The sequence below is a fragment of the Echiichthys vipera genome (genome assembly GCF_963691815.1).
Source record: "Echiichthys vipera genome assembly, chromosome: 5".
NCBI lineage: Eukaryota > Metazoa > Chordata > Actinopteri > Perciformes > Trachinidae > Echiichthys > Echiichthys vipera.
In genome coordinates this window covers 29,593,885-29,615,219 of record NC_139830.1, presented here as the reverse complement: position 1 = coordinate 29,615,219, position 21,335 = coordinate 29,593,885, and the positions used below count along the sequence as shown (strand labels likewise).

General features: G+C 41.0%; 1 protein-coding gene across 2 annotated transcripts in view; it reads left to right on the top strand.

The window, feature by feature from the left end:
- The first annotated feature begins 9,119 nt into the window (after positions 1-9,119).
- Positions 9,120-21,335, top strand: part of nlrx1 (NLR family member X1) — a 36,844-nt gene continuing 24,628 nt past the window's right edge. For both annotated transcript variants that reach the window (XM_083913811.1, XM_083913810.1), the window contains exons 1-3: positions 9,120-9,258; positions 14,656-14,710; positions 17,304-17,416. In XM_083913811.1, coding sequence (XP_083769937.1) covers positions 14,694-14,710; positions 17,304-17,416 — 130 coding nt within the window. In that variant the 5' untranslated portion in view covers positions 9,120-9,258; positions 14,656-14,693. The remainder of the gene's footprint in view (positions 9,259-14,655; positions 14,711-17,303; positions 17,417-21,335) is intronic.

The following is a 21,335-nucleotide window of genomic DNA, read 5'->3' as shown; positions in this document are numbered from 1 at the left end:
GAGCCCTCAAGTACGGAAGGCCTGAACGGTCATACATAACATACATTTTATTTCCTCTGTTTTCATGTGATAACGAGGTAATGCCTACTCTTTCTTGTGATAACAAAATCATTTTCCTCCATTTTCTCGTGAAGATGAGATAATTTTCCTCCGTTTTCTCGTGATGATGAGATAATTAATTTGAGTTCTGGAGAAACAAAATGGCAGTCTAGTCCAGGGGTCTGCAACCCAAGGCTCTTGGGCCACATTCGCCTCTTCAGCCCCCTTTCAGTGGCTTCCTGTAGCTTTGCCAAAAACTAAAATGGAAATAAATAACATGTTTTGTTTTTGTTTGCACAGTAGACAATCTTTCAAAGGAAGCACCCGTATCTTGGAGTTCAAGGTGATTTAAAAAAAATATTAAGTGAAACTAAAATATGCATCACATCCTACGTCTATGGCTCAGCGCCTTTCACTGCAGGTGGCTAATCTTGAGTTTCCGACCCGCGCTGTCCGTACGCTAACCATGGATAAATCCCCCCAAAAAAATAATTAGAGGAAAATAGTGTTGGTGGGGTTTAATTTGCTTTGACATGATGACGTCTTACCGGTATGCTTGATACGTCGTGAGAAATTCTATAGTCTATTATTTCATATGTATCATAGAACTATAAGCTATGGCATCAATGGTTAAGATTAAACTAAATGACTAAAGAGGAGGGAGTTAGCTAACATTAGTAAAGTCAAAAGTTCAGATAAAACTAAATGACTAAAGAGGAGGGAGTTAACTACGTTAGTAGAGTAAAGTCAAAAGTTCAGATTAAACTAAATGACGAAAGAGGAGGGAGTTAGCTAACGTTTGTAAAGTAAAGTCAAAAGTTCAGATTAAACTAAATGACTAAAGAGGAGGGAGTTAGCTAATGTTAGTAAAGTAAAGTCAAAAGTTCAGATTAAACTAAATGATTAAAGAGGAGGGAGTTAGCTAACGTTAGTAGCCTAAAGTCAAAAGTTCAGAATACACTTAATGACTAAAGAGGAGGGAGTTAGCTAACGTTAGTAAAGTCAAAAATTCAGATTAAACTAAATGACTAAAGAGGAGGGAGTTAGCTAACGTTAGTAAAGTCAAAAATTCAGATTAAACTAAATGACTAAAGAGGAGGGAATTAGCTAACGTTAGTAGGCCATCAGGGAGCATAATCATACTGTAAAGTTATACCACATAACTACAATCAGCCACTAGGGGTCAATATTTCATGTAAAACAGTTTCATGAGCACCATAACTGCTATGTTATGTACAAACATTGCTCTAACATATTCTTAGAGGAGCAATGTTGTGTTTTTTGTGATTTGTTAATGTTGAATTCCTGGAGAATTCTATATACAGTATATTTGTTTAGCATAGGCACATGAAATCACTTAGATGAGTGTGTTTTCACTACAAATGTTTAACAGTGGCTTCACCAAAAGCCAACAATGTCTTAAGCAGAGCAGCAGACAGAGCAGCAGAGTTTAAGGAACACCCAGCCTAGTATTTGGGCCCATACCGGTAAGCTAACAGTTTAGACAAGGTCTCACTCATGTGTAAGCCTCCACTGCCTCTCTTGATAAAGCTATACTATCAGTCTAGCTAACTGCTAGCCAACCAAGCATAGGCTACAAAGACCTTTCTCTCTTTCCAGCGACCATCTACTCCAACCATGACACCACGCACCTCACACACAGAGCTAGCTCCCCCGTGTGGTAATACAGGTTTACTGCTGCTCTGCCCAAACACTCTCCCTCCTCTCCCTTACCCATCCCAGTGAGACTCACGAAACTGCACTCACGTTCTGGCAACGGTCGGGATCGCCCTAGTCAGCAAGCGATCTTGCTTCCATGCACCCAAACAGTCTCCTGTGCTGATGACCGTATGCCAGTGTCCTTTAACACACTAAACCTAGCTTTTTTAAGTACCAGGTCTTTGGCAGGAAAAACATTTTTAATTGATGATTTTATTATCAAGTACAATCTTGATAATAATATCTGGTACAGCCATTCCTTTTTGAATTTTGTATGTTCAGTGTCTGTAAGATGTGTCAGTTGTAGTAAAGCCATTGAACATTGTAATTTCTTCAGTTGGCTCAGTATCTTCTTCCTCTTAATGGGATGATTCAGACCATCTACACTGTATGACACAAGATTAAGCATATTAATACTATTTCCAAATAAGACCCAGAAGCTCTACACCTCGAACTAAGAAATAAAAAAGAAATAAAACCAAACCTTGCACTGGACTGATTCAGCATGTGATGGAGCCCACACACAACAAAGGGCGCACTCATGACTTGGTAATGTTCAGAGGTATTGGCATTTCTAATGTTGTAACTGAGGTTTCTCTCTCTGATCATTCCCTTGTTTTCTTTGAGAGTGTTGTCTCTGTGCACACTAATGTTCAAAGAAAAATGATCAAAAAACGTTATATCACAGAAAGCACCTGTGGAGTATTTATTCAGGTTTTCTGCTCCACACCCACCCTCCCCTGGATCTCAGGAAATGAGCTTCTTGCGTTGCCCTTCTGTGTGGAATTTGCAGGTTCTCCTAATGGGTTCTCTGGCTTCCTCCCACAGTCAACAATTAGGTTAATTGATGACTCTAAATTGCTCGTAGGTGTGAATGTTGTCTGTCTCTGTCTCTATTCAATTCAATTTTTATTCAATTCAATTTTATTTATAGTGCCAAATCATAGCAAAAGTTATCTCAGGACACTTTACAAACTAGGTAAAGACCACACTCTATGACTTATTTATGATAAACATAGACCCAACAATTCCCCTGAGAGTACGATGGCAACGAAAACCTTCCCTATTACAGGCAGGAACGTCAGACAGACACAGATCTATGGAGGACGGCCATCTGTCTTGACCGGTTGGGGAGGAAGAAAAGGAGAGAGAAAGAGAGAAAAGACGGACAGATGGACAGAGAGAGACAAAGACAGACACAAAGACAGAGATAGACACACTTCCAGTAACTATAATAATATCTTTAGTAATGTGAATATGACTTATATGTTATGGCAGTTAAAACAGCAGAATAGTAGAAACAAGCACAGCTAAGGTTATAGAATATAATAGTAGCAGGAAGCATCACGCAGGACCACAGCAAGGCACCACCACGATCAGCAGAGACCTGCGAGACGACAAAGCACAAACAACTCCGGGGAAGAAGTTGAATTAGTAACATGCATTGATGAGACATGAATGATACAGACAGAGAGGAGAGAAGCTCAGAGTATCTGGAAAAGGATTATCTCCCAGCAGACTAGGCCTATAGCAGCAGAATTAAGCAGAACAAAATCAGCTTAAAAATAACAACATTGTTAAGGGCTCGTAAGCCCTAGCTGTAAGCTTTATCAAAAGGAAAGTTTTAAGTTCACTCTTAAATATGGGGACAGTGTCTGTATTTCGGATAACACTTGGGAGTTGGTTCCACAGGAGAGGAGCTTGGAGCTTGACACAGGGCCTATTGATGTCCTTTTTAACTGCATTTTAGATATCAAGACATGGATGGCAGGGAATTTCCTTCAGCTTAACCAGGACAAAACAGAGATTTTACTCATTGGTCCTGAGGGCCAGAAAGAGAAACTTTTACCAAAGCTAAAGAATTTTAAACTATCACAATCTGTAAAAAAAAATCTGGGTGTGATTTTTGACTCTGAGCTCAGTTTTATTCCACAAATCAAAAATATGACAAAAATAGGTTTTTACCATCTTAAGAACATAGCCAGAGTCCGCCCGTTTCTCTCTCAGGCCAGCACGGAGGTGCTGATGCATGCTTTTATCTTTTGTCGTTAAGGGCTACTGTACTACTGTAATGCCCTGCTCTCTGGCCTTCCCAAAAAGAGCATTTCGAATCTACAATTATTACAAAACTCAGCTGCACGAGTGCTGACAAGGACCAGAGGGCGGGAGCACATAACACCAGTTTTAAAGTCGCTGCATTGGCTCCCCGTGCATTTCAGGATTGATTTTAAAGTTCTTCTACTAGTGTCTTAACGGTCTTGGGCCTTCTTACCTCTCTGATTTGCTTTTACCTTATCGGCCGCCGCGGACCCTGAGGTCCTCCGGCACCGGCCTTTTAACCATACCACAGGTAAGTTCAAAAAAGCACGGGGAGGCGGCTTTCAGTTGTTATGGGCCCCAACTGTGGAACAGCCTGTCGGAGAGCCTCAGAAGAAGAAGAAGAAGAAGAAGAATTACTTTATTTATCCCGCACGGGGAAATTGAATTTTTTCACTCTTATTATTATACATGTTACACACACAGGCCCGCAATACACACATGCACAAACAGGACCTATACAAGCAATTAAGGAGAGATGTTAGAGTGTCTCTGCACCTTGGTGCGGAGCCTCCTGTCTGCCCGGGTTGGGGTGGTCTCTGTGGCGGTGATCCCTGCGACCTTGGACTGGGATCTCTCCCTGTGTGGTTGGCCCCCCCAGAGGTAGCTTCCTCTAGCCTCCTCTGTACCTCAGGTCTCGCTGCCCGGCCATGTCTCTGTAGTAACAGCTAGTGTTTGTGTAGGTGTGAGTGTGTGTGTCTGTGTGTCAGCGTTGCTGTGTGTGTATGTGTGAATGTGTGTATGAATGTATACATATTTGTGTATGTCTCTGTGCATGACTGTGGGAGAGTTGGGTTCTTTTAACTTTCTTCTCCTGATTTTATTTGATGTTTCTCTTTTTCTGTACATCTCTGTAAGGCACTTTACGATACTTTTCTGTATGAAAAGCGCCATATAAATAAAGGTTGATTAGATTTGATTTAAATATGGTAGCTGAAGGCTCTGCCTCCCATTCTACTTTTGGAGACTTTAGGAACGACGAGTAGCACTGCATTCTCAGAGCGCAGTGATCTAGTCGGGTAATACGGTACTATGAGCTCTTTAAGATGCGACCGAGCCTGACCAATAAGAGCTTTGTAGGTCAGGAGAAGGATTTTAAATTCTATTCTAGATTTTACAGGTAGCCAGTGCAAAGAAGCTAATACAGGAGAAATATGTTCTCTTTGATTTGTTTTAGTTAATGATCGAGCTGCAGCATTTTGGACCAACTGGAGACTCTTAACAGACTTATTGGAGCAGCCTAATAATAAGGAGTTGCAGTAGTCCAGCCTAGAAATAGCAAATGCATGGACTAGTTTTCTGCATCTTTCTTAGACACAATGTTCCTAATTTTCGCAATAATACGCAGGTGAAAATATGCATTCCTTGTCGTAAGTTTCATGTGAGAATCGAAGGACATCAAAAATAACACCCAGATTCCTTAATGCACATTTGAAGTTTATCTAACTGATCGGTTTCATCTGGTTTGATCGACAAATATAATTGTGTATCATCAGCATAACAATGAAAATTGAGTGCTTCCTTATAATATTTGCTAAGGGAAGCATATATAAGGTGAATAGAATCGGTCCAAGGACAGAACCCTGTGGGACTCCGTGACTAGCTTTAGTGTGAATGGAGGATTTGTCATTAACATGTACAAACTGAGATCTATCTGATAAATATGACTGCATGTATAGGCCCTGTTTGTGCATGTGTGTATTTCGGGTCTGTGTGTGTAACATGATTAATAATAAGTGCGGGATAAATAAAGTAATTCTTCTTCTTCTTCTAAAGTAAATGTACCTAGAAGTATAGACGAAACCAACATTTTCTTTTAGCCAAACCCATTTCACAATTCAAACAATTTTATTTTATGTATGTTACCTTAGACTCAAGAATATATCCATGCCAGACACAAAAGACACTCTGAATTGAATTTACAACGTATTTATTTTACCAACCAAATGTTAGAGAGGCACACACACGCACATAAATTTAAATAAAATAAATAAATACAATAGCATGACATAACCATGCCAGAAAAACATTAATACATTCAATTTTCAAAAGAGAAACGAGGTGCTTGAAAAAAGCGCAAATAAAATGTGTGTCTGACTTGTATTGCTGACTCCACTCTGGCAAAGCTGCAGGCCCCGATGGCGTATTTCCAAGGGTGCTTAAAGCCTGTGCCCCTCAGCTGTGTGGAGTACTGAGTCAAGTCTTCAGCCTGAGCCTGCACCTCCGGAGAGTCCCTGTGCTGTGGAACACGCCCTGCCTCGTGCCTGTGCCAAAGACACCGCGTCCCAGTGGCCCGTCACAACTACAGACCGGTGGCCCTGACGTCCCACATCATGAAGACCATGGAGAGACTCGTCCTGGAGCAGCCGATTGATACAGGGCACATAGAGACATACAGAGACAGACAACCATTCACACCTACGGGGAATTTTTTTTAGAGCCATCAATTACCCTAACACAAGCATGTCTTTGGACTGTGGAGGGAAACCGGAGAACCCGGAGAAAAATCCACGCAGACACGGGCAGAACATGCCCCAGCCAGGATTCAAACCAGGAACCTTCTTGCTGTGAGGCGACAGTGCTGACCACCACACCACCATGTAACATATATATATATATATATATATATATATATATATATATATATATATATAACGATGTAATATGGACTGAATCATAAACAATCGGTTCTTTGCACATTCCTACGGTAGTTTGCTCATTATTACAGTACTTTTGTATATATATTACTATTGTAGATTTGTTATTTTATATACTATACATATATAGTTATATATATATATATATATATATATATATATATATATATATATATATATATATATATAGTTTTATATTTCTGTTTTTCCAAATATATAGTTTATTGTATGTATATATTGTTGTTGTTAATATGTTGTTTGTATAGCTGGAGTTTGCAACGAAAATAAATTTCTCACTTGGATTATTAATGTATTTCTGATTCTAATTCTGATTCTGATAAACTAAAGTCAGATCTGGCATCATAAAAACGTTTAACAGATATAACAAAACAAATGGTTTGGACCTCAGGGAGATTAAATGGGATGGGAAGCATACAGTGGAATTTGTTGACAGAAAAGCAAAAACAGACAGTACTGAATTATGCCAACTATTTAACCAAATAACCAGCAGTCTCAACAGCAGCTACATAAACTTCAACCTCCTGGATGTGATCAGATTTCTTTTCACTGGTGCCCGGCAAACAGAGTATCTCTGAGTGAGAGCTGACACTCAGGCACAGTTTGTGCGAACACTACAGACCCCCCCCCCCCTCCCCCCGCTTGCAGATTTTACAATATCACAGGCCTTAAGCTAATTTGTGACAAAGTAACTAATTACTTTACTAAGTTACTTTTTCAGATAAGTAACTAGGAACTAATTTCTTATGGTGAGTGACACACATCTGGCCGCTGTGAAATGATTGAGGATACGGATGGTTGCATTGAGATGCTGAACAGAGGCATAGACTGTATAAAAAAATGGACGTTGGGGTCCATTCTCTCATCTGGATCGAATCGTCCTCGTCTACGGGAGTCGCCATCGACTCTGATTGCACCTCATTTCCTCTTACCAAAAAAGGGCATGTATGTGACGTTGGGGGGAGGGAGATCCGTCCATCTGGATGACATATACCTCTGAGTAGAGTTGAGGGCCAGGGGCTAGCTGTCACTCAATAGGCACCGCCCCTAATCATTCATAAACATTAACCTCCAAAAAATTAAAAACTAGCCTGGTACAAAAAAAAAATCACCCCCCTCAGTGTTGTCATGGAGATATGACCTAAACATACCGACTAGAATGGTTTTTGTCCCAGGCCTTACAGTACTCATCTCTTCATTTAGTAACTTAACCCAGTCAACAGAGAAATAAGGGATACAAACCAAGAATTAATAAACATTAACCTCCAATAAAATAAAAACTAGCCTGGTACAAAAAAAAATCACCTCCCTCAGTGTTGTCATGGAGATATGACCTAAACATACCGACTAGAATGGTTTTTGTCCCAGGCCTTAAACAGGTTTAATGATGCTGTGAAAACGGTCTGTTTAACATGGGGGTCAATGAGAAACTGCTCTATTATGAAGCCTGCTCCTAGTGGACACTCAGAGAACTGCAGATTTGGCACTTCCTGATAGGATCAACTAGGAAGTCGCTGTGGTGGGGGCTTGGATAGAGGCTACTGGTGCTTTGTCAATCTGTCTATTTTCAGGCTGAAAACAGAAGTAGCCTTGTGTCAAATTGCGGAAGCTTGACCCATTTGGAGCCACGATTTCAGTGTTTTCAAACCAATCTTTTTACCTCAGCTTTCTCTCTTCCATCACAGTTTAGCTTGTAACTCATGAATGTGAGTACGTAGCAGTATTACAGGACACGCTAAACTTATTTTAAATTATCTTTATCTTATCTTTAAAGTTTAAAGTCTTTTCTTTAGAAAGTTGTAGTATTTTGATAGTATTATATTTATTTAGTAATTAATGTTCCCTTTTTTTATTTTGGAGATTCTTTCAAGTACCACCAGAGAGCTTGAGAGAGAGAGAGAGAGAGAGAGAGAGAGAGAGAGAGAGAGAGAGAGAGAGAGAGAGAGAGAGAGAGAGAGAGAGAATAGTAGAATATATGATATTCCGAAATTGCTTGACCTTACTGTTTTTTTATTTTATAGTCAACAATGGATTAGGTAATTGTGTTTTTAATAAACTCAGTCGAAGAAGAAGAAGAAGAAGAAGAGGAGGAGGAACAACAACAACAACAACAACAGTAGAGGGCAGCAATTCGCCATCGCAGTGTCCAGTCCGCCAAACCCGAAGAAGAAGAAGACGTCACTTCTCTGCAAGACTAATAGAAGGAGGCTGGGACACACACAAAAAAAATGTCCGGGCCGGGGGTCCCACACATGCGCAGAAACGTTTGTTAGGCAATTTCCGTATTATGTTTGAGAGTTGAGACTTTGTTCTGGGATGTAATCATACTTGACGTATGTAGCATTGATTTTGTCACTGCACTTAAATTTATCTGTGTTATTAATAAAGATGTAAAAAAAAAATGAAAGAAAGACACGGCCATAGAACGTGAAAGTGATGGTTTCCAGTTTTCAGAAACCCTCACTTTATTTCTAGGGCCATCAGCTGGAAACATGGACAGCTCCAGTGCCATTGCGCATGCGTTAAACCCCAAAGCTCAGACATTTAATTTTTGTGTCCCAGCCTCCTTCTATTAGCCTTGCTTCTTTGGCGTTACCTTACAGTACTCATCTCTTCATTTAACTTAGTCAACAGAGAAATAAGGAATACAAACCAAGAATGAATGGAAGTAAATAGCTCCGGACACAGCAGCCGATGGGAGACAAGGGCACGGGACCATAAGACATCGGTATGGAACGTTAACTTTGCTTTGAATTCCATTACATGGCATTTCATTTTTCATAACGGTAAGCTAACGTCATAGGCCGGGTAACATTAGTTCAACCTCTGTGGGGACAATGACAGCTTTAGTCAGCTCTACTCACTCATTCCCTTACAATTAACATTATATTTAAAATGAAGACTTGACTTTACACCCGCCTTTAGGGAGCGACACAATAGCTTCAGAAAAAAAAGTAACTGTTGGTGTAAAATGTCAGAACGTCCCTTAGTTTTCCTCTCTTCAGACAAAGTTATGGACAGTACCTTATGAATAACCCTATAGACCTTTTCAAAGACGTAAACATTCCAAAACAGTCCTAGTTTATTTCCTGTTGCAGTGTATGTGAATGACAGCAGCTGACAGGAAGTTAACAAGGACCAAGGCTGTTGCCTACAAATTGAATCCGTTGAAAAAGTCTATAGACCTTCGTGTCAGCTGATGTCATTCACATACACTGCAATAGGAAATAAACTAGGACTGTTTTGTAATGTTTATGTTTACATCTGGGGGCTGCACGGTGGTTAGCACTGTCGCCTCACCGTGTCTGCGTGGGTTCTCCCCGGGTTCTCCGCCTCCTTCCACTGTCCAAAGACATCACGCCCGATGTCAAACAATCTTCTCTGTGTGACCCAAACCTTGGGCAGAGTGTAACAGTGACAGTATGTGTTGTGTACTGAAGTAACACATTACATGACATGGTTGAGCTACATTTCAGTCAACTATTTGAGGACTGGGAATGGGAATCTTTCCAGAGGAGCACCTGGGTAACAAAGTGGAATCTGAATCGGAGGCATTGCATACACTTTTATCCTGCAGGCACGTGCCTCTGACTGTTATGTCAACATTGGTTCCATGCAGGCTGGCAAAGCAGATTTCTGGCTAAGAAAACCAATATTCCCCTTATTTCATCCACACTGTGTTTTCATGCAGACTCGGATAATTAAACAGTTGCGTTGATGCTGGAAACCCGTGTGGGCCAGCTTTTTCCACACAAGAAATTGATCAGGAATCAATAGGTAATTGATCAGGAATCTGACCAATAAGCAGAGTTGATAATGGCATTGGTAATAAAATATGATCAATTCCCATCTCTATTGAGGACAGCTGCTCACTCTGTGGTGGCAGCCCGCCGCAGAATTATATCTGCCACTTTAGAATTGTATTAAATCTCATTACTACCAATTATGATCAATTATGCTTATGTTTCAATATAATAATTATTATCATATCATTATCATTTCAGTTTGATAAGTGACTTAGCTGCCAATGTGGTTACAAGCATCTCTGTATCCAAGTGTCTCCTTGTTTTGTTCATTAGCCTTCTCTCAAAGAGAATTAAATAACCTGATCTGCCATTAAAAAAGCTCAGTGCTTGTAGTAGAAAAAAATGAACAGCACATTAACTACAATTTTATTCAGCATAGAAATAATTAACATAAATTACATTAACTGTAAGTCTGGCAATTCATAAAATAAGATAAACCTTTATGCGTCCCACAAAGGGAAATTTACCATTTGCACTTCATGTTGATAAAGTTCAAACCCTGCAAACTACAGTAGTGCCTACAGTACAATACAAATGACCCAGTCAGCTCGATTTTTCTCCAAGTTGGACAGGTTAGCTCCCTTGGTCTGTATCGATTTATAGCTTTGTTGACAGACGGGCTCTGTTATGTCCGTGGGCCTGCCCTTAATGTCGACTACGTCGTCCGCTTTTTCAACAATCCTAGGATGATCAGCAGGAGCACTTACGCCACTTTCAGCCTTGTCTGTCCCTCTGTGACTGTCTGTCACAGTGAAACCACGCCCACTCTGGCTGCAGGCAGTGATGAAGGAGAGAGAAGCTGCACACAGACACGCTGCCCCGCTGTCACGCAATGTTCATAAAGTGCAGATACCTATACAACCTGAAATAGTTTCTAACGGCAGGGCACCGCAATACCTTTCTACTATCGATTTACCGTGCAACACTGGTAGTGACAGAGACACACAGACTGAGCTGATCAGTCAAGGTAGAGACGGTTAATGGGTCAGTGACAAATAAGAGTTTGCATTATGAGCAACTCAAAGATCAGTGTTTCCCCTACCATTATATTAGGACATCAATTTAATTTATTTGTATTTTCTGAATAGCGTCAGACACAACAGAAGTCATTTAAGGATCCCTCTCCTGTAGAAAATCTCTATACCTTGTCCTTTTAGTAAACAAACGAAACAGCCATATGTTATTGATCTTATTTGCACTACAGCATGTAAATTATGTCTCTACATGGTTGTGTGTGTTTATAAATCTCAGAAAACTTGTTGGAGATTCACTTGTTCGAAGAACCAGTTCCTGTTCCAGGAACAGGAAAAACGAAACTGAAACTTATCAGAGATCCTTTATTATTTAGATTGAGAAGATGATTCACTCCTGAAAAAAACCCAACTTAAACAAAATTAAACAAACTGAAATTATTTCTTTATTTTGTTATGCTTGAAACCATAAAGTGTTTTTTGATTTAACTTTGGACTGTTTCTTTTGGAGAACATCATTTGGACGTTTTGGACAATTATTTAAAAGACATTTTCTGATGCCGAGTGTAGCTCATTGTGCAATACACTGATTTAAACTGAGTCTGCATTCAGTTTAAATCCATGCTGTAAACCTGGGGGAAACACTGCAATTGTTGTAAAACAATTTTAATTTTAGCTTACATCGGGTTTGCAAACATTTATATTTTGTGTTTCTGTTGGTTTCATGTAATTTCAAATAGCTTTTGAACCAAGGAAAGACAGATTGCCCCTGAAATGTGGTGTAACCACAACAAAAGGAGAAATGTTAAATATCTATTTCCACCTAGAATGTCTGTTACTTCATTTTAATACATTACTTAAAAAAAGATTTGATTAGGATTATTTTAAAAATACCATTTTCATGCATATTTGCAATAAAGACTAGGACAAATGCTGAAAACCCTTGGCGTTTTCTAAATAACATTTCACAATTATGCATTACCTGTTAAAATATGTCAAAAAAATATGGTACATTGCAAAAGAGGATTACATCTTATTCTCCATGAATTTTCCTGTAATTTATAATATTTTAAGAGACAAGAGTCACTAACAGTTGCTAACAGCCTGCCTCGGCTAAACACTCCGGGTTCACTCTGGGTTCACTAACTACATTGTTGGTGAATGACAGTAAAGTGTTTACCTTCATGTCAGAGTTTTATACTGCAGAGTGAGACAGAATGACAGTAAAGTGTTTACCTTCATGTCAGAGTTTTATACTGCAGAGTGAGACAGAATGGCAGTAAAGTGTTTACCTTCATGTCAGAGTTTTAGACTGCAGAGTGAGACAGGATGACAGTAAAGTGTTTTATCTTCATGTCAGAGTTTTAGACTGCAGAGTGAGACAGAATGACAGTAAAGTGTTTACCTTCATGTCAGAGTTTTAGACTGCAGAGTGAGACAGGATGACAGTAAAGTGTTTTATCTTCATGTCAGAGTTTTATAAAGCAGAGTGAGACAGAATGACAGTAAAGTGTTTACCTTCATGTCAGAGTTTTATACTGCAGAGTGAGACAGAATGACAGTAAAGTGTTTACCTTCATGTCAGAGTTTTATACTGCAGAGTGAGACAGAATGACAGTAAAGTGTTTACCTTCATGTCAGAGTTTTATACTGCAGAGTGAGACAGAATGACAGTAAAGTGTTTACCTTCATGTCAGAGTTTTATACTGCAGAGTGAGACAGAATGACAGTAAAGTGCTCCTCTGAGGAGTTTCAATGCAGTTACCATAAATGTCGAATACGGGCGCACTACAATTATAGAGCCAACTGGTTTGACTACAGAGAAGTAAATGACGGCTCACTTGACCCCAGTGGGCGTTTGTAGTGTTGTCGAAGTACTTGACTTTTATTTTGCAAACCTCACATATTGAGTCATGTCCAGCTTCTCCTTCCCTGGAGGTCGTCAAATCTAAAGTGCGCCCCAAATACTTGCCTTTAATGACGACCGGGCTGGCAGTGACTGACTAGCCGGTAGCTTCCTGCAACAGTGTTCTACGGAAGTCGCAAACTGGCACCATGAGACAGAAAAAGAGTTTTTTTAAAAACATTTTTGGAAGTTATGAATCGATTATGAATCTTAGAAGATAGGAATCACGATTTGAATGGATCCTACACCTTTAAGTTGTCTTTTGCACACATTGGCCCTCATTTATCAATCTTGTGTGAAAACGGGCGCAGATCTGAGCGCAGAATTGGTCGTAGGACAGGACCCACGTGTGATTTATGAAACATTCGTATCGGACCAATCTCAGCGTACGAATGAGCGGGCCTTGATAAATGCGGCAGCTGAATTCGATCGTCATTAACATGTTACGCCCTTAAATATTCCTGGTTCGGAGGCCTCGGTCACTGAGGTCAAACATGGAGAGAAGAAACTCTGGGAAGAAAAGACACTTTTCCGACACAGAGATCGGCATCCTGACATCCGACATGGAGCAAAAGAAAGATGTGTTTTTTGGCAGTCTTAAGAGTGGAATAAAAGGGGCCCATAAAAACGCTGTATGGAAAAGAATAACGGAGGCAGTCAACCCGAAGCAGCGCTCCACTGTGACCTGTGTGCGTGTGTGCGCACTGCTGAACCTGCGCTCCTGCTCTGTAGCGGGGTTTGCCAGCGGGGTTATTAGGTATTCCGTGAGAGGATAACCTTTGTCACCTAGAAGAACCATACCAAGATGTTAATCATCTGATACCTTGTTTGATTTAATGCAATTTATCGAGGGTAGCCACTAACAGAGGAGATGACTTTGGCTCTGCAGTGCGCTTTCCTTTTCATTCATTCATCTTCAACCGCTTGTCCCTGTCGGGGTCGCGGGGGGCTGGAGCCGAGCTGTTTTGAAATATAAAAGAATCGTGTGTACCCCCTGGCCACCAAGTTTAAAAGCAACAGCTTGGCATCACAAATCACCTGTACATTTATCGAGTGGTAGTTTTTGCGATTGATTAATGCGTAATCATTCATGGATGGTGCCTTCAGACGCACATGAGTACAATCACTACAATTTTTGTTTTTTTTATTCGTTTTAAGAATCCGTTTTGATCTGTTCTTAATATGTGACTGCTAATGCTTAATGACAGCTGAGGTTTGTTAATTATTTTCAGCCAGGTTTTGCTGCACCGCAAATCCACAGGCTTAAATTGGCGTACACAATCTCAGACCTGACGTGAGATTTGATCGTAGCTCCCGCTCACGTCCAAATTGATAAATGCCGAAGTTTGCCTGGAAATGGTCGTACGCATGTTTTTCTGCCGTACGTTCGTTTGATAAATGAGGGCCAGTGTCTCACTTTGTATGTTAACTGTTTTTCACAGAACACTTCCTGACACAAAAAAGGCTGCAGAACAGAAGGATGAGCTCACTGCACAGGTTGGTGACAAACTGTTTTAAATTTGAGGCTTGGGTTCAAAAGTATATGAAAAAAATAATGTCAAAAATAAAAATGGAAGAAGCTAGCTAGAAGTTAAGGGGAAATAGATGGGGTGGTGACATTCTCCAACTGTTATTGCCACTCCATAATAGGTAGCAAAGAACAGAATATGTATAAAGTCACTTTAATTTCTGATGAAATGTCTAATGCCTTTTGGGAAAGACATTCATCATATTGCTTCATATTCCTGCTTGGTTCCTTGGAAGGCCTTACAAAGGAATTCTAATTACTTATATGGTATGACAGGTATAATTAAGTTTCATTCTCACACACTTCATGTGTGTGAATTTCTCAACGAAGCACTTGACAAGTCTTAGAATGTCAGTGCCTTGGAGGTATGTCAGTATACCTGCTACAACCTGCAAACAACCTAACAGCAGCTGTTCTCTGCCAATAAACTACCATGTGAGGCAAATCGAGGATCAGTTTGGATAAACCACACTGTGAAGACAGTGCTGTTGACTGAGGGATTGAAGTGACCTTTCGAGCTTGTCTCTTTTACGGCTGACATCTTCTGCGTGGTTGGTTGATTGATTGGTTGGTTGATATGCGCTTGTCTGACCAAATTCTCATTGGTGGGACAATCGCTAGTGTTATTTTCACAAGGTCTTCATAAAACCCCTCTGCCGTGCTGTGGAATATCCCTCGATGTAAAAATGTTGACACAATAAGGCAGAATACCTGCTCTGGATGAAGGCTGAAACATGTGGCAGAAAAAAGTGTGACTGTGGCTAATCCAGAACAATTAAACATTGTCGTTCTTTACCATCCACCAGGTTCATTGGGAGACTTCCTAGAGGAACTAGATGTCCTCCTTTCAAACATCCCAGAAAATGGCCCTCCACTTGTTCTTCTAGGCGACTTCAACATCCAGTCAGAGAAGTCATCTGATTTACTGTTACTTTCCTCTTTTTCTCTTTTGCTCACTCCCTCTCCACCTACTTACAAAGCTGGTAACCTCCTTGGTCTCATATTTACCAGAAACTGCTCTACCTCCAACCTCACTGTAACTCCACTTCATGTCTACGACCACTTCTTCATATCTTCTCTCTCCCACTCTCCACATCTGACAACCTGCTCTTATCAACAGATAGAGTACCTGTCCGTCGCAACATCCAATCCCTCTTTTCTTCCTTTTAGCCTCATCTGTTCTTTCAGCCCTCCCTTCATCTAACTCTTTTTCACTCATGCATCCTTACTCTGCCACAGACACTCTCCTCTCTACTCTGTCCTCTTCTCTTGACCTCCTTTGTCCCCTTACTCTACGGCAGATTCGCAAGTCCTCCCCAGTCTCGGGGTTGTCTGACTGAGAGAGCCACTATAAAGGCAGCAGAAAGGAAATGGCAGAAATCAAAACACCCTGATGACCTGGTTACCTATCAATCTCTTCTCTCCTCCTTCACTGCCTCCATCTATGCAGCCAAAAAGTCTTCCGATCAGACTGAAATTCAATCCTCCTTCCAAGCCCCAGAAAACTCTTCTCCATCTTTTCTCACATCCTTGACCACCCCAGTCCTCCACCTCCATCCTCCCGGCAGGGCAGCCTCTCTCTCCTCTGCATTCATCCTTTTGGACCTTTCTGCAGTATTTGACAAGTTAACCACCAGATTCGTTTTTCCACTCTTCAGGAATTAGGTATCTCAGGGTCTGCACTCTCCCTGCTCACATCCTACCTAAAAAAACGCACATACTTATTACTTTGGAGAGACTCTGTGTCAGAACCCTGTCATGTAACTACTCAAGGTTCAGTCCTTGGAAATGCAGACGGCACCCAACTCATTCTCTCTTTTCCTCAGTCCGACACACTTGCAGCAGAACGGATCTCTACCTGTCTGACTGACATTTCTCAATAGATGTTCACACACAACCTGAAACTCAACCTAGACAGAGTTGCTTATTCTTCCGGGAAAAGGCTCTCCCACCCAAGTCTGCAAGTAACAGTTGAAAGTTTGCACTGCTCGGTGTTGTCCGCGGTTCTGGACACTTAAATGCTTTGCTAGCTCAATCTTGTTCTAACAAAGATATCTTCTGATTTTTTTGTTTGTTCCATGGACAGATTTTAGCAACAGATATGGTTTCTACTGCCCGTTAAGTCAGCCAGTCAACTTAAGCTAAACTAGGTTAAGCGAGCTTTAAGACACCCTGAAGTTGAAGACTGAAGGCCGAATAAATACCACACATACTTTAAACACTAAACTGCTTTGCTAGCTCAATTCTGAATCCTCAATAACTAAGATATCTGCTAAAAAATATTTAAATATTTTTTTTATGGACAGATTCAGCTACTACGTCCATGAAGTCTTCTGCTAATGAGCATTTACAAAAATATAATGTTCCAACACTGTATAAAATGATGAAAGCGGAGTGATATAGAATTGTTTAAAGAAATTAGATGTCATCACCGTGATATATGGGTATTCTAAGGCGGCTTTACCAATCAGATTGATTCAGTCCTACTTTGTGGATTTGCTTCCTTTAATGATGTAAACAATGCCACTTGAACAAACCTGTATAATGTGTTGTGTTTTACAGACAGCTGAGTCAGCTACTCGGAGCATGGAGGTGGAAGAGGAGGCTGGAGTTCTCTCTGTATCCAGCCAACGGCTTTCACAGAAGGACTTTCTGCTCCACCACTTCAGGACCAGGTGCACAACTTAGTTTTGACAATCAATACAACATTCTCAGGGTTCCCGCATATCTTGGAAACAGTTGATCAATTTTTCAGTCATGGAAAAACCATGGAAAATGGGATAAAAGTAAATTGTCCTGGAAAGTTATTTCAACATTCTCCAATTTTCCTTAATTGAGAATGAACTACTAGGGCTTCTATGAGAGCTCCCCAAAACAGATAACATTGCCATCTGAAAGTTGATTCAGGAAAGTTTGGTTCAGGAAATTAGCGCTTTTATTGTTGTAGTCTATGAGTAACCAGACGTCACATCCATTGCTACCAAAACAAGCTGAAGTAAGAAAGCAGGAAATGGCGTATGGTCCATGATCCGCAGGGATGCAACCTACACTCTTAAGTCAAAGTGTGGTATATAAAATGTCTGGAAATACTTTGTGTAAAACTGTGAACTCTGTTATGGACACAGTGTGCTGTGGACATTCGATTATGAGAGACTATTGTAACGGTAATACGATCAACATTAGTGCCCGTCGTTCTCGCATTCGTGTGGTGGTGTTATAAGTGACAAGATGGTTTGCTCTTCAATCAACTGTACCAACACATGGATGTTGTTACCACATATCGATGGCACATACACTAGATGCTAATCTGGAGCATCGGAAGAATTTGGGCCGTGAGGGTCTGTGTTTTACAGTCTATGGGTATGATACTGTAATGAATATTTAAATCATATATCATAAATGCTGACTGCACTCGACTCGCGAAGCTGGTGTAATCTCCGCTAGAGACACAGAAGTTCCTGCACTTGACTCTGCCAGAGACTGACCTTCCATATCAGTCTCTACCCTCTAAAAAATCCTGTTTCTATTACAGGACCTGCTGTAGCATGATATGAGTCTCTACACATTAAATGAAGCACCAAAGTACTGTAGTTATTAGTGAACCTGGAATTTATTAAAAGAGTGTTTTGAAAGACTTACCAACTGGCCCCCAGTAGCTTCTCCAACAGAAAAAGACCCTGGGATAATTTTACGCTTATAATTTGACATAATCTATGGCCGAGCACGGAAATTGGAGCCTGACTGTTTTGTCTTTGTTTTTTACAGTGGTATTGAATTGGGTATCAAGAATTATGATATTTCTCTGGTATCGGCAAAGAATATTACATTTATGATATTATGACATACCTAGTCCCTCATGAACCAAAGACCATATCTTGTTTTGTCATCCCAAAAAGTACACATGAACTCTAGTAAATGAAATACAAAGTGCACCATGCTCCCACCTTTAATGAGAGCAAGCTCCTTCATGTAACCTGCCTCAGCTCAGCAGTAAATTGTGCAGGTCCTGTCAGACATGAGTGGTTCCGTTTATAAACAAACATAATATTGTCAGTGGTGAAGAAAACTTGTACATGTTGATAATCCTTCCAGATGATGAATAAAGAAATAACTGGAGGGCCTCAGGTGATCTTACTTCAATATATAGTTTAATAACAACAAATCTGATCAGAGAAGCTCTGGCACGTCAGTACATGATCGCAGACTTCAGCAAGCTTAAAGTGTCTTAAAAGTGCATCACCTATTATAGCACAATCCTGTCATCAGTCATGGCACCAGCATAATAAAACAACCCCTTGTACACATATTAGAGAGGAGACAGACACCTCTCCACTCACCCATGTAAACCTACATATTAAGGATATCATAGCATATTCTACATTTCTCAAACAGTTGATCATGTTATGTTGCTTATTACCAGTGAAAAGTTTGGTTTAGCTTTGTCACATGGTCAGCACAGGTTGCTGATGAAAGCTACTTTTTAATTTGCCAGAGCATGTCATCATGTCAAATGCTGGTTCAACGGGTTTGCATCAAATCAAACTGGTTTAAAGTTTAAAGTCTATAAGATTTTAGATACCTTGTTTCTAGAGGCCTCTTCGGCAGTTAGATGTAACTGCAGGCGAGCCTGTTCTTTCAGAGCCTCCATCTTGTCATGTTCACGGTCACTGTGTGTTATTTTTTTTGTTAGTCTTTTATAAACTTTATTGACACACATTCACCTCTCTCCTTCCGGTCCGTCCCCTATATGTTACCCTCTTAAATCCACACACGCACACACATGTTCCTATTACACTTCTGCACTTACTACAAGCCTGACTCAGAAGTTGGAAGTTCACGATTTCAGATTACAAGTAAACACAGCATAACTGGCAGTGACGAGTTCTACCGGCAGACCAACCGCTGTCAGCAGCGTCACTGACATGGCGGCCTAATTACATCTATGTAGGGAATGTCTCCACAGACACAGAAAAACAAGTAAAAGTGCTTTCATTATTGGGTCCAGGCCCGGAGTGGCTAATCGGGAGGACCGGGATTGTCCCGGTGGGCCGGTCTGACTTTTGGGCCGCGAGGGCCGGTGTTCAATTATTATTTTTATTTATTTTGTGCCGGTGTTCAGTCATGGCACTGAGTGGAGTGGGGATCACGTGTATGCTGTTACCGCTGTCGCTGGTCATATCAGGGAGCTGGCGGTCTGTTAGATCATGCCAATGAAACTGGGACGCGGACGCAGGTTAAGGGCACGGCCACCAACAAGACACAGACGCAGACGCAGCCTGATGTAACGTACGTGTCGTGCACTAGTCCGCACACTTCAGTGGTGTTTGCCTAGCTCCAACCACAGATGTACAAGGAAAATAATAAACCAAAATGGAAAATAAAAAGAGCAAGGGTGGCGCAGAAAAAGCGAGGATTAAAAAGAGAAAAGCTCTGGAGACAGATGCAGCCAAATGTGCAAAAATCGGCAACTCTCCTCTCACACTCGGTGACAGCGTCTGGCAGCGCGCAAATTCTCGGTGACAGCGTCTTATAACGATCATATAATAGTATAATATAATTTTATATATAATATCACGGCCAAAAGCTCTGTGCGCCTCCGGATGGCCGTAGCACGAGGAGCTACCCGGGGTTTGTTTACCGGCGTTGCTGTGTGGAACCGGTCCTTCCGCGTTCCACACAAGACCGGATTTTTCTTTATTACTGGAAAAAAATAATACAAAATAACTCGGTGTTGGCCTCAACCACTGGTAATACCGCATACCGCGGCAACCCTGAATGTTACTAATAATTGGCATAATAATTTCTTATAGCCTGTCTAACCTAACGTTACATAATTTAAATAATATTATGATGCAACGCCACATAACTGGCCACAAACTTTAGGGGATTTGTAGGCCTTCAGATACAAGATGCATCACCAAGCACCGGCCATCAGCCCACAGGTCCAGAGTGTGCAGGTAGGATTGCTCATTAAGTGAATATTGAGGTGGTTCAGGATCATCTGGTAAGGATGAACCCTGGGCGCCTCCCTAGGGAGGTGTTCCAGGCACGTCCAGCTGGGAGGAGGCCTCTGGGAAGACCCAGGACCAGGTGGAGAGATTAGATCTCCACACTGGCCTGGGAACACCTCAGGATCCCCCAGTTAGAGCTGGTTTATGTGGCCCGGGAAAGGGAAGTTTGGGGTCCCCTGCTAAAGCTGCTGCCCCTGAGACCTGATCCAGGATAAGCGGATGAAGATGAGATGAGATGAGATAATGAAGAGCATGGTGTAGACCTAGCCTGGTCCTACCAGACTCGTACTTCATTTCATTTGCACAGAGAGTCTGGACCTACTCAATTGATAGACTTTAACTAACTTGGCAGGCAGGTGTCTGTTGAAATTTAAAACTATTGGATCTGCCCAGTGCCACTCTGGATCTGCCATAACCAATCGCTAACGTTTGGCCGGGAATCACGTTGCGCGCAGGCTGTAAACAAACACTGCATGAAGATGTAAACGAGAGCTGATTGGACCCAGATTGCAATTGATGATGATAGAGGATTCAGCACTACAATAATGAAACTGACTTGAATTTTTGACTTGAAAAAGGGGAG